The sequence below is a fragment of the Alexandromys fortis genome, unplaced genomic scaffold (genome assembly GCF_014885135.2).
Source record: "Alexandromys fortis isolate MF-2015 unplaced genomic scaffold, M_Fortis_MF-2015_v1.1 scaffold_45, whole genome shotgun sequence".
NCBI lineage: Eukaryota > Metazoa > Chordata > Mammalia > Rodentia > Cricetidae > Alexandromys > Alexandromys fortis.
This window is the reverse complement of record NW_026067926.1, coordinates 3,731,862-3,744,127: the sequence shown is the minus strand read 5'-3', so window position 1 is coordinate 3,744,127 and position 12,266 is coordinate 3,731,862. Positions and strand designations below refer to the sequence as shown.

Here is a 12,266-nt window from a genome sequence, read left to right as displayed (position 1 = left end):
GACAAACAGGGCTTACAACAGTCTAGAAACTCGAAGGAGTCCCTGCCAGGTGCGTGGAACTTAGGTCAGGCTGTGAAGAGTGGGTGCCAAGTCATGGCTTACTTGAGGTGAGAGATAAGTTGGCCAAAAAGTGGAGGCTGGACATAGGACTTCACACTTGGAATCCCAGCACTGGGTCAATGGAGGCAGGAGATGGGAGTTCAAGGTGAGCCTGGGTTACATAGTGAGACTGTTAACAAGAAAAAAAAAGGAAAGAAAAGGTTAAACGAGAAAGGGAAAGAGAAATGAGAGTCTGGGGACATGGTTCAGTCAGGAAGTGGTGTGCAAGATAAAGACCTAAGTTCAAATCCTCAGCACCCACATAAAAAGCTGGGTGTGGTGTGAGCACTTGTAACCCCAACTCAGGAAGAAGATAAGAGGATCCCTGGGGCTTGCTGGTCTGCTGACTTAGCAGAATCAGTGAGTTTCAGGATTAGCAAGTGTCCCTGTCTCACAAACAGCAAGACAGAGAGTGATAGAGCAAGATATTTGATGTCCTCCTCCAGTATCTACACACATGGGCTCATGCACCTACACCTGACTGTGAGCATACACTGTATACACAGACACACACAGACACACAGAGAGAGAGAGAGAGAGAGAGAGAGAGAGAGAGAGAGAGAGAGAGAGAGAGAGAGAGGTGGAAAGCCACAGAGGAAGACACCAAGGTTAATATTATGAGAGTACACACACACACTAAGAAGAAGCAATGACCAAAAATCTCTGTGATCTCTCCCAGGGACACAGACTGCTGGTGCAGTTTATGAAGAAGTAAGGCTTAAGTGTTTTCAAGTAAGGATCCATGATAGACAAAATAGAGCCCCCTGAAGCCTGGCCCCCAAAAGGCCAAGTGGCTGTGTTAAGGAAGGTGCCATTGCTCCAACTAAATCTGAGCCTTTCAACAATCACAAAGATAAAATTGAGCGTTTGGCACAAAGGTAAAGGCCTCGCCGTGTCTGCCTGGTTGTGAAGTTCCCTCTCTTCATAGCCTGCTGAGTCTTTAATAGGGCAAAGTGAAAGTACAGTAAATATAAACCTTTCCCTCATTCCTTCACAGGGCAAAAATTATTTAAACAGAGTTTAGCCCATCTTAACAGCCAGCATTGAACAAACACGGGCCTCCTTCTGTAAAGACGAGCAAATAGAGAAGGAGGACCAGGTAATTTATAAAGCAGGGCAAAGGACAGACAGTGAATGAAAGAATTAGATCAGATACATCGTGCTCCTGCCCGGGTGACAGCATTTAAGTGAGATGATCTAAATCGCAGTCTTCGTGGATTTGAGACTACTGAATCTCTAAAACAATTCTTAACAAGAAAATTTCCCACTAGGTGTGGTGGTACACACCTTTAACCCCAACAGTGAGTAGACAGTAGTTGATGGATCTCTGTGAATTTGAGGCCAACATGGTCTCCAGATGAAGTTTTAGGCCAGCCAGGGCCACACAGTGAGACTCTGTCTCCAAAACAACCCCTAGGACATAAAAACATTCTGGAGATGGGGCTCTTGGAGCCCCAGAAGCAGGAGCTTTAGTTAGTAGACGAGTCGATGCGGTCAAGATGGTGAAACTAATGAATGGGTTTAAATTTTCCCTAAAATCCCAAGGAAAAATGTAAGGGGGAAAAGAAGAGAAACATGAGAGGGATAAATGTTCTTATGTTTGGTCCCCAAAAGAGCAGAGCAGGAGCCTAGCAGTGGCTCCCATGATTCCACATGACTGTGTCGCTGTCGGCTTGGATTGAAGCCATAGCCTTAGTTCTCCTGCAGTGCCAGGTCCATCAGCCCGGTGAGTCCCGTCTGAGAAAAAGAGAAGAGCATCTCATCTCTAATAGAGAGAGAAACTAAAGCCTCCTCTTCCCTCCTCTTACCTTTCTGTATCAAGGTCCTCAGCAGAGTAGACTGCAGCTACTCAGGTAATGGAGACCACTCTACTCTATAGGCCCACCATTTCCAGTGTTAACCTCATCTGGAATCTTCCATCCACATAGACATATCTAGAAAAAATGTTTCAGCTATATCTGGGCACCCCATGGCCCAGCCAAGTTGATGCATGACGGAAACATGGCACATGTGCCAGCATTTTCAGTCTCTGATTGGCTGTCTAGATTGGACCTAGCCATATGGAAGGACATAGCAGAATTACACAAGAGCATCAATGCCAGGCAACAGTACTCTTTGGGGACCATCTTTGAGCCTAATTGTCACAGACCCAAACCTACCCTTAACCATAGCTCAGGCCTGCGTGTGAACCTTTTAACTATAGAAATGGTATCAATCCATGCATATGCACATTCTAAAACAGGTCCACCTATTCTTCAATCTTCCTTCCTTTGAAAGCAGGGCGCCTGTTCCTCTTACCTAAATGTGGACCAAACTGACAAACTCACTCGTCATCTATTGGATGTAGATGAAAACAGAGGTGCAGCTTCTAAGCCTACGCCATAAAAGACATTGCCACTTCTGCTCTGCACTCTTGGGGCATGCTCACTCTGGAAGTGATGGGCTGCCGTGTCCTGAGGACCCTCAAGCAGATCTGAGGTTGATCCAGGGATAAATTCAGAGCTCCAGTGCGGCAGCACGTGAATAAGACTCCTTGGAAATGGCTCCCCCAGCCTCAGGCCCGTCTTCAATGACTACAGCCAACATCTCCATTGTTACTTCATGAGCCTGAACTTCCCAACTGGGCTGCTCCTGATCTCCCAGCTCACAGAGACGATGACAATGATAAATACTTATTGATGCCTCTAAGTTTGAGGTTACTTTGTTATGTGACCTAAAAGCATGTATTCTATATCTTGCTTTTCCCCTACAGTGTTATGGCTCTTACTTCTCTCATATTGGTATAATAAGTGAAGTCATTTGTCCTGACTTCCACAGTCAGTCTATCTATTTACTCTTATTGCTAGGTAACTAGGTGGTTTCTATATGATGATGTCTGACATAAACAACAGGAGATGTACTTTCAGAAGCATGTCCTCAGTCACTTGCTTCCTATAGCAAGACCCCACTACCAGCTTCCACCACATCCTAATAATGCCAGTAAATTAATAAGCCATCCATTGATTAGGTCAGAGCCCTCATGATTTGAAGTCTCTCAGTAATATCACCAGTCTAGAGACCAAGCCTTCCAAACATGAGTCTTCATATCCAAACCGTAGCTCTCCAGTTCTGCTTTGGTTCTAAGCCATGAGCAAGCATGTATATGTCCTTATGTGCACATGCATACAAGATTTTTAGGCAGCACACAATAATGTTTTTCTAGATGATGCCACGTTGTCCCTAGTGTAAACACTGGAGGACAACCCATTGGCTGTACTTGGCAGGGTCTCCCACATCTCCGAGAGCACCCACGCTGTAAGATTTCCATCTTGGATTTCTAAACCATGAAGAATGTCTCACGTGCATCTTGTGACAACTCATGAGTATCCTCCTGTCACCAGACATCCAGGGCCCTCAGCAATGCTGGGCACAGACACTCTCGGCTCACTATCAGGTCTTTCATCTCCTAAGGGGTTTCCCATGATCCTCCACCTCTAAGCAAATTCAGTTTTTCGTCACCGGCCACACGGAATACCTAGAAATGCCTCTGTCCACCAGGTGTTTCCTGGAAGAATGTGGGCTCTGGAGAGCAAGCTGCCTTCTCCCTCTCTCTCCCTCCTCTTTCCCTCAGGAAGTGTGCTCGTCAGCAAATAGAAAGCTTAACCAGGGTACAGAATCTTCTACAAGGGCATCTAAGAATTCAACGCTCTGGAGAAAGGCCCAATGGGACAAAGGGAAGCAAGGAGGAAGGGATGTACTCAGCCTCAGGCCCTGGGCAAGATCTATAAACCCTATTCATGCAATGAGGACACAGTGGAGACAGGAACAGGGACTAGCCATGGGTTGCCCTCAGCCAGGCTTCCCTCAAAGGCCCTGGGACCATCTGAGGCCTAAGCAGGGACCATCTGTTGCCAGCCCAAACTACACAGAACTCTGCCGTCATGCAGCATTGTGGCCTAGAAATGAAAGGTCCCCAAAGAATCAAGTGTTGAAGACCTTTTCCTTCAGCGGTGGCTATAGGTGGCTGGGTCACAGAGACACTAAACTCATCAATGGGTTACTCCATTGATGAATGGGATCCTAGCATGTGGGGCCTGATTAGAAGAAGTAGGTGGCCTGGGGGAGGAGGGACATGTCCCAAAGAGGCCTATCTGGACCCTGATCCTTCCTCTTTCTCTGCTTCTTAGCTCCCACCATAGAGTTCTACCTCACCACAGATCTAAAAGCACCAGAGCCAGCTGACTACCACGTGAAACCTCTGAAACCATGAGCCGAAAAGAATTTTTCCTCTTCTAAGCTCATGTTCTCAGTGTTTTGTCACAGTTAAAAGAAACGACAAGAACGCCTGGGGATGGGGCCTAATACCTTGTAGTGTGGTGCAGTGTCTATCACCATCCTTTCAAGTGCAAGGAACGTTCCCACGTGATTGTCATATCCACAGGCCTACTGTTGTCACAGTGCCGGAGACAACTACTGATGAATATGGTTCCCTTTCAATGCATTTATAAAGTTATAAAAGCAAAACTTGCTCATCGCCACCCAGCATCAGTTGTGGACATAGACTAGGATAAGAAGGGACCATGTTGGTAAGCAGTGCTCAGTGCTGCCATCTTTCTATGGAAGTGGGGTGAGGGGGGAAGAAGGAGGGTAGGAGGAGGAAAAGAGGACGGGAGGAAGGGAGGAGGAGGTACAGCAGTCAGAGTAAAGAAGTGTTAAAGACCCCTTCAGCACCAAATCTTGACTTTTTTTGTGGGTCAACATTGTACAGTGTTGATAAGGTTGTCTACAAACAAAGTCAGTAGCTTTTCTCCAAAATACACTCTCAGTTTCCACAGTTATAACAATGGCTGTTTCCCAAGCAGGACCCCATTCTCAATCCACATGGTGGTTTAGTGTGGCTTAAATGAGTGGTTGGCACTGCATGCTAGGACTTCCAAACCACAGGTTCCTCTTTCCCTTCGAGCTCACTGGGCAGTGTTCTCTTGAGATTCACACGCTGAAGAGGCAGAATGTCCCATGTTCTGATGGGCAAGCACGGGAGAGAGCTGCCCCCGCCCCTGAACAACTATGGAGAGCTAATGAACATGACATGCACTCTCACTTCACCTGTGCCGCTGCACGTCTGGGTCTGTTTGTTACAGCTGCTCAGCCTGCTGTGACACTTTCCTCCCAGTGGCATTCGCTTCTGCTCAGAGGTTACAACAGCAGGGATCAAGTCAGCAGGTCTGGCTGTGAGCCCTGGCAGTGCCACCTGCTACGAGGGTAAACTTGGGGTAGTTAGTGGGCCTTTCTGAGCCTTGCTGCAGTGGGCCTCACTCCCGTAGCCTCAAAGAATGGCTCTGAAAGTTAAATGAGAAAATGTGCTATTTAACTCATTTCTCAGGCAAGTATTTGTGCTGTTTTGGTTTAGCTTGTGATGCTGTGAGTGTCGTATGTGTATGTTAGTGTGTATACATGCGTGTGTGGGCATGTTAGCGTGTGCAGGCATGTGTGTATATACATGCATGTATGAAGGTGCATGTATGTTTGCGTGTGTGTTTTCAGGTGCATATGTGTATGTCCCATATGACAATCATAACCTCAGGTGTACTTCCTCAAATACCATCCTGTTTTGTTGTTGTTGTTTTTGTTTCTTTGCGATAAAGTCTCTCATTGGCTTGGAGCTTGCCAATTCATTTAAACTGACTGACCAGGGCACACAAGGAATTCACTGTCTCCACTTCCCTAGCACTGTGCCTGGCCTATTTATACGGCTTCTGGGATCAAATTCAGGTCTCCTGTTTACATGACATGCATTTTACAGACTGAGTCACCTCCCAGCCTTAGCGTTATATTTTAACATTTCTGAAATCTGTCTGTTTAACTGATGGATGCATCAAGTGTGATGATCTCTTTACTTTTTTCTTTTTTCTTTTTTCTCCTCTTTCTGGAAGCTCTTGTACACAAGTGGTTGGCATCTTGGAGGTGAGAAATGTCCATTAGATAATAGTCACAGCCAAGACCCAGGAATAAGCAGCTACAACCAACTAAGCTAGAGTGCAAAGAAGAGGCTTGTCAAACAACTAAGGCCCCCACACATACTTCTGTTAGCTGGATCATTTGTTTATGTGGGGATTTTTTAAAAGATGTTTTTAAAATCTTGTGCGCCTGTGTGTGGAAATGTGCACATGAGTGCAGGGGCTTCCAAGGCCAGGAGAGGGCGCTATGAGATCCCCTGGAGCTGAAGTAGCTGGTTGTCTGTCACCTGGTACAGATACTGAGATCTGTCCTCAGCCAAAGCCATGCATACTCTGAACCACTGAGCAAACTGCCGAAACAGAAAGCTAAACGCCTTTGCAGCCCCATCACCTTTAAAAAAGAAAAAAAGTTAACTATGACTTCATTGACCTTCATCCCCCTGTGGCAGTTACGAGCCAAAACAGAACATGGTTGCCTTCAGTGGAAGCCACTATCCCACTGCTTCCTACCCACCCACCCTCACAGCCTCTGCAGGCGTTCCACTGTGAGATCGCCAGACGAATAATAAGGATGGAGCGACTGTCGTGTGTGTCTGCTCTTTTCACCAAATCGTAAAGCAGTCTGGAGTGGAGCTCTTTGGATGGCGCTCTGACTGCCCGCACGGAAGAGTGCACCCGAAGGGAACAAGTGGGCCGTGCCTACAGTGCGGGAAGCCATGACAAAGACTCTTCTTTCTAAGCTCAGACCTGGTGCTGTTTAGTGGATAGACAGCAGTCCTTAGTTTTAAGATATCCCAATGTGTCACACACTTGTGTTTCATCCCGCTGGGGATGTCTGTGTGCTGGTGATGCTTCTGGTTACCTCTAAAAATCCATTTTCCCTTTGAAATGTGCTGGCTAAATAACTTGCCCTCCCCACCCACTCTCTTGGGGGTAATGCAACCCTGTGCCAGAGCTCAGTCTTCTGAGATGTCTAGTGGGAAGAAAGGGACATTGGGGACATTGTTAACTTCCTGTTAAAATGATTGGCTTATTGGTCCTTCCCTTCCTTCTTTTGGTGCTTTGACGCCAGTTGGATACAAAGCACTGCAAGCATCTGCATCACTCCTCAGCACTAGTAGCCAGCATGTTACTGTGTGACAGAATGACTTCCTATGTAAAACTTTCTATGACTTGGAGTCATTCCCCTCTGCCCTTTATAACTCTCCCCACTCTGTTTGCTGGGCTAATCTTCCTGTGACTTAGCTAAGCACATGTTCCCCTCATCGGATGCTTACAACGCCTTCATCCTGGCTTTTGAACAAAGCATTTCTTTCTTAGCTTTATAGATTTTATTTTATGCATATGGGTGTTTTTCTTGCTTGCATGTCTATGCAGCACATGCATGCCTGGTGGCTAAAGATGACAGAAAAAGGCATCAGAACCCCTAGAATTGGAGTTACAGCTGCTTGGGAGCCTCCATGTGGGTGCTGGGAACTGAACCTGAGTTTTCTGTAAGAGCAACAAGTGCCCAGCCAGTGAGCTGTCTCTTCAAGCCCTCTATCCTAGCTTGTAGAGCCTCCAAAACCCTAACATAGCTTCTGTTTCCACTCATTTTTTTTCTAAAAAACTTGCATTAATACATAACCCCACATTTACTGTATGTAATATGATGTTTCAAGTATATGTGAAATATAGTGTGTGTGTATGTGTGTGTGTGTATATATAGTGTAATGGTTGTACATAAGTTTCTTTTCCTTTTTCCCCTTGTTTGCATGTGCATACACGTGTGCATGTGTGTGGGCATACATGTGTGGATGTGTGTCTGCGTGTGGAGGGCCAAGGTTGGTGTCCGGAATCATCGTACACCTTACTCAATGAGCCACTCACACAACCCAACCCAGAGCTCACCAATAAGGCCAGTCTAGAGAATCAGCTTGCTCTGAGGATGAGACTGGACTTCCGGGTGAACCTCCACACCTGGCCAGCATTTACTGGGTTCGGGGGATCTGAACTCTGGTCCTCATGTTCATACTGGCGAGTGCTCTATGCACGGATCCCTCTCTCCAACCCCATGAGCTGTTTGCTCATAGCAACTGATCTATTTTGTTTGGCACGTGCCGGCAGTGGCCCTGCCAGGAGTCAGGGTAATTAGCATGTCCATTACCTCAAACAGCTAACCATTTCTCTGCTAGAAGAACATTCAGAACTTGCTCTCACATTCTGGACACTGAAAATTCCATTCACAGAAGCAGAGATGGCCCCTGCTCATACTGTTAGAAGCCCCATAAGAAGACCAAGCTACACATGTGTAACATTTGTGCAGAGGGCCTAGGTCAGTCCCATGCAAGCTCTCTGGTTGTCAGTTCAGTCTCTGTGAGCCCAGGTTAGTTGATTCAGTGGGTTTTCTTGTAGTGGCCTTGACAGCTCTGGCTCCCATAATCCTCCCCATATTCCACAGGATTCCCTCAGGTCCACATAATGTTTAGCTGTGGATCTCTGCATCTATTTCCATCAGTTGTTGGGTGAAGCCTCTCTGATGACAGTCAGATGAGGCAATGACCTATAAGTATAGCAGAATATCATCTGACTCTGTTGCCAGCTTTTGGGACCCTTTCCTCCAACCAGATTGGCTCGTCTAGCACTAATAGAAGAGGAGGTGCCTAGTCATGACATGCCATGCAACTTGACATGCCATGGCGGGCTAATGTATGGGAGGCCTGCCATTTTCTGAAGAAAAAGGAGGGGGAATGGATGAGGGGAGGCTAGGGGGAGGGACTGGGAGGATAAGAGGGAGGGAGGAGAAAATGGGGCTGGGCTGGGGAAATTTAAATAATTTAAAATAAAATAAAATTCTTTTCACTTCCGAGTCACACAATTCACCCTTCTGGTCCTCGTTATCCTGCTTAGCTCCCTGCCTGGCATGCCAGGAGATGTGCCCATCTGTTGCTCAATTCTACATGCATTGGAATATCTCAGATGCGGAAAGGACTCAAGTTACCAGAGCACTGCCACTCATTCTGGGAAAACACACATGTGGATGTAATGCAGCCGTCTTCAAGAGAGAACCCACGTGAGGAGCCAGTGTATGGAGAGCAGCTAAGATGGCAGAACGACTGGACCCCAGCAAACAGAACCAAGTCTAAAGAAAGGAGGCAAGAACTCGATAACTCCAGAGGCCAAAAGAAGGATAAGGGAACAAATTATGACCAAAGCTGAAAGAAGCATTCTCAAAGCACTTTCTTCTGGGAATACCACTTAAGAGTGGGACCAAACAAAACTGGCAAATCACCTCCACCCAGACAGAGGGGAAGTCACGGGGAATAAAGGCTGCAGAGGCATGGTCAGCCCAGAAGAAGCACAGACGACCAGGGAATGGCCAGAACCCAGATGCTCAACCTTACTAACAATTAAATGGATTTAACTAACACATCCACACACCAATGTGTGTGCGTGTGTGTGTGTGTGTGTGTGTGTTTGATATATTGCACATGTATAATTTAGCTGACATGGCCCACACTGGAATAAAGAAGATGATCTAATAATATCTGGGGTTTGAGAGGATGGAGGGGACCACAACTCTCTGATGAGTTGTTGATGGCTCTATAAATGGGCATCACCTGTGTGGTGTGGTCCTCACAGTCTCTATTTTTTTTTTTTTTGGAAGAGATTCGCTTTATTCCTCCGACGCACAGCAACGTACTGTACTTCGCCTGACTCCATTTCTTGCAGAGGCCACCTCCAGTCTGCCCACTTCAGCCAAAGCAGGGGGCAGAATGTTTGCAGGGGAACGTTTTTCTAAGACATTTTCACGGAGATGTGGGGTCAAGGGGCAACATTTCAACCAAGAACGGGAATCCAAGCCTTAGAAGAAAGGCAGGCACCAGCCCCTCGGCTGAGGGGAAGGCTGGGGCAGAGGGAGAGCTGAAGAGCAGACTGCAGAACCACGGCAGAGGAGTAGGAACGCGAGAGCAGAGAAGGAAGACGGCAAGACCAAGTCATGAAGGACCCTTTCTTCCAGGTTCTGTGTACAAACTTCTGGCAGCCACCTCTGTTTTAGTTCCAAGGTCTGGCTTTGCTCCAGGCTACCAGAGGCCACACCAGGCAAAGACCTGGGAGAGGTGTGGTACAGACCTAGAGTAGGCACAGCAGCCTTGAGGCTGAAGGGCAGATTATAGCAGAGACTGCACTGCCTGCACACTCACGGACAGCAGTTAAATCACTGTCCCTTTGCAGCTCTGTTCCCAATCTCTTCAAGGCAGAGGACAGGGCAGCAGGAAGGAGAGAAGCTGCGCAGCCCCTGCCACGCCAGACCCACTTGGACTGAAGGAAGGAGTCCTCCCTTTGCTGGACATAAGGGATGGTGGGATGAGGGCCCTTGGGGCACAGGGAGGGAAACACTCAGCACATTCTTTCTCCTGCTTTGATCTGAAGTACAGCCATAGAAAAGGGCCAGGAGAGAATGTGGGGGTGGGAGAACCAGTGTAGTAGGAAGAGGGTGTTTCCCCTGCCTCATTCAAATCTGCCCTTGAGTGGGAAGGAAGTGGGGGACAAACGACCCTAGAAAGGACAGAGATGCAAGGGTCCATTGTGATTCTCCAACATGACCCTAAGAGCATCTGTTGGGGGCCTGGATAAGAAGTCATAGCAGATGTGGGGTTTTGAGGCTCAAGGAACTGGGCATGAAACATCTTCATCGAAGGAGGGACCACTTGATCTGTTCTTTTGCTGACTGTAGCACCTGAGACACGGTCTGCTCTGTAAGGGGGACGTCCTCACCCCGCAAAGCCACGCGGTGCACCACTTGCTGGGGGTCGCTCTCTAGGATCACCCCTCCGTCTACAATTTCATCCACAGCCAAGAAGAGCCCCTCCATGTTCTCCAGCAGAGCTCTCTTTTCTACATTCTTCCTCAGCATCTGGCTCAAGGAGTCAAACAGGCAATTCAGAACAGCCATAAGCATCAACTCATTTTCATAGGAGCTGCCAATCACATAGTAATAGAGATTGATGCTACTTTTATAGACCACTGTCAGCCCTTCCAACAGAGCAATTTCACTATCTGTCCGATGGGTCTTGTTGAAAATGTTCTTCTCAAAGGCTTTTTGCTCCTTGACACTGGGATAGGTGTCGTCATAGTACTTAGCAAAGAGTCGATCTCCATCATTGTCCAGAATCAGGACGGCCTTGACAGTGTACAGGGAGGACTCCAAAATCAGTGCCTCCATCTTGACCGCAGCTGCTGCCGACGTCCACAGTCTCTATTTTAAAATATGACACAGACCAAAAGGAGCTCTCCAGACATCCCCAGGGACCCTCTACTTTCCGACAGGTCTCCACAGGATGGTGAAAGCCCAGCCCACTTAAGACGTGACGTACCTGAGCGGAAGAAACATCTTGCCAGAGTTCACAGTCCAATGTTTGCATCTTTGTGATGATGTTGCCTTGTCTCATGATCAGAAAAATGACTTACACGCATGATAAAATTATTTGTGGGGGGGATCTATCCAATAATATTAGGTGGATCCAATAAACAGTCTGGGTCTGGTGGCCGTAACAAGCAGGCCAGTGAAGGAACACCCTTCCTGGAGTACATCGTGTTCCTGTCTGGGTGTGCCACATCTTATAGGCACACACTAAATGTTTGTTGAATGAATAAATTAATGTTGATTCCCCCATTGCCTCAGGAGATAAAGTCCAAGAGCATTTGAATGGACTCCAGGTGTCCGTGTCTAGTGTTAGAGCCGTCAATCCCACTAGTCAAGTTGACATACTCACTGGGTCTTCATCTTCACCACCTCTTCCTGCCCTTATCCTTTAGCCCAGGTCCTTTTTCACCCAGGAGAGGAGGAACCAGCCTCTACCATTCCCAGGGCCATAATGGTCCCTTCTCTGGGTCTTCTCCGTGTTCACTCTTTACCCCATCTCATTCTCTGCCATAGTTCTTTTATTTAAAAAAAAAAATTTATAGGTGGTGGTGCTGGTGGTGGTGTGTGGTGTGTGTGAGGGTCCAGGGTCAATACCGGATGTCTTTCCTCAATTGCTCTCCACCTTACATTTTGAGACAGGTCCTCGTACTGAGTTTCAAGCTCACTTATTTGGACAGCCCTGGCTCATGAGCTTCAGGGGCTGCCTGTCTTCACCTCCTAACGCTATAGTTACGGGCACATGCCGCCATCATGCCAGGCTTTTAACATGGGTCCTGGGGTTCTGAACCCAGCAGGCACTTTGCTGGCTGAGCCATCTTCCCAGA

General features: G+C 47.4%; 1 protein-coding gene across 1 annotated transcript; it reads right to left on the bottom strand.

The window, feature by feature from the left end:
- Positions 1-9,801: 9,801 nt before the first annotated feature.
- On the bottom strand, positions 9,802-11,268 carry LOC126502389 (coatomer subunit zeta-1-like). Its single transcript, XM_050143354.1, has one exon. The coding sequence runs from the start codon at positions 11,239-11,241 to the stop codon at positions 10,708-10,710; it is 534 nt and encodes a 177-aa protein (XP_049999311.1). The 5' UTR covers positions 11,242-11,268; the 3' UTR covers positions 9,802-10,707.
- Between the last annotated feature and the right edge of the window lie 998 nt (positions 11,269-12,266).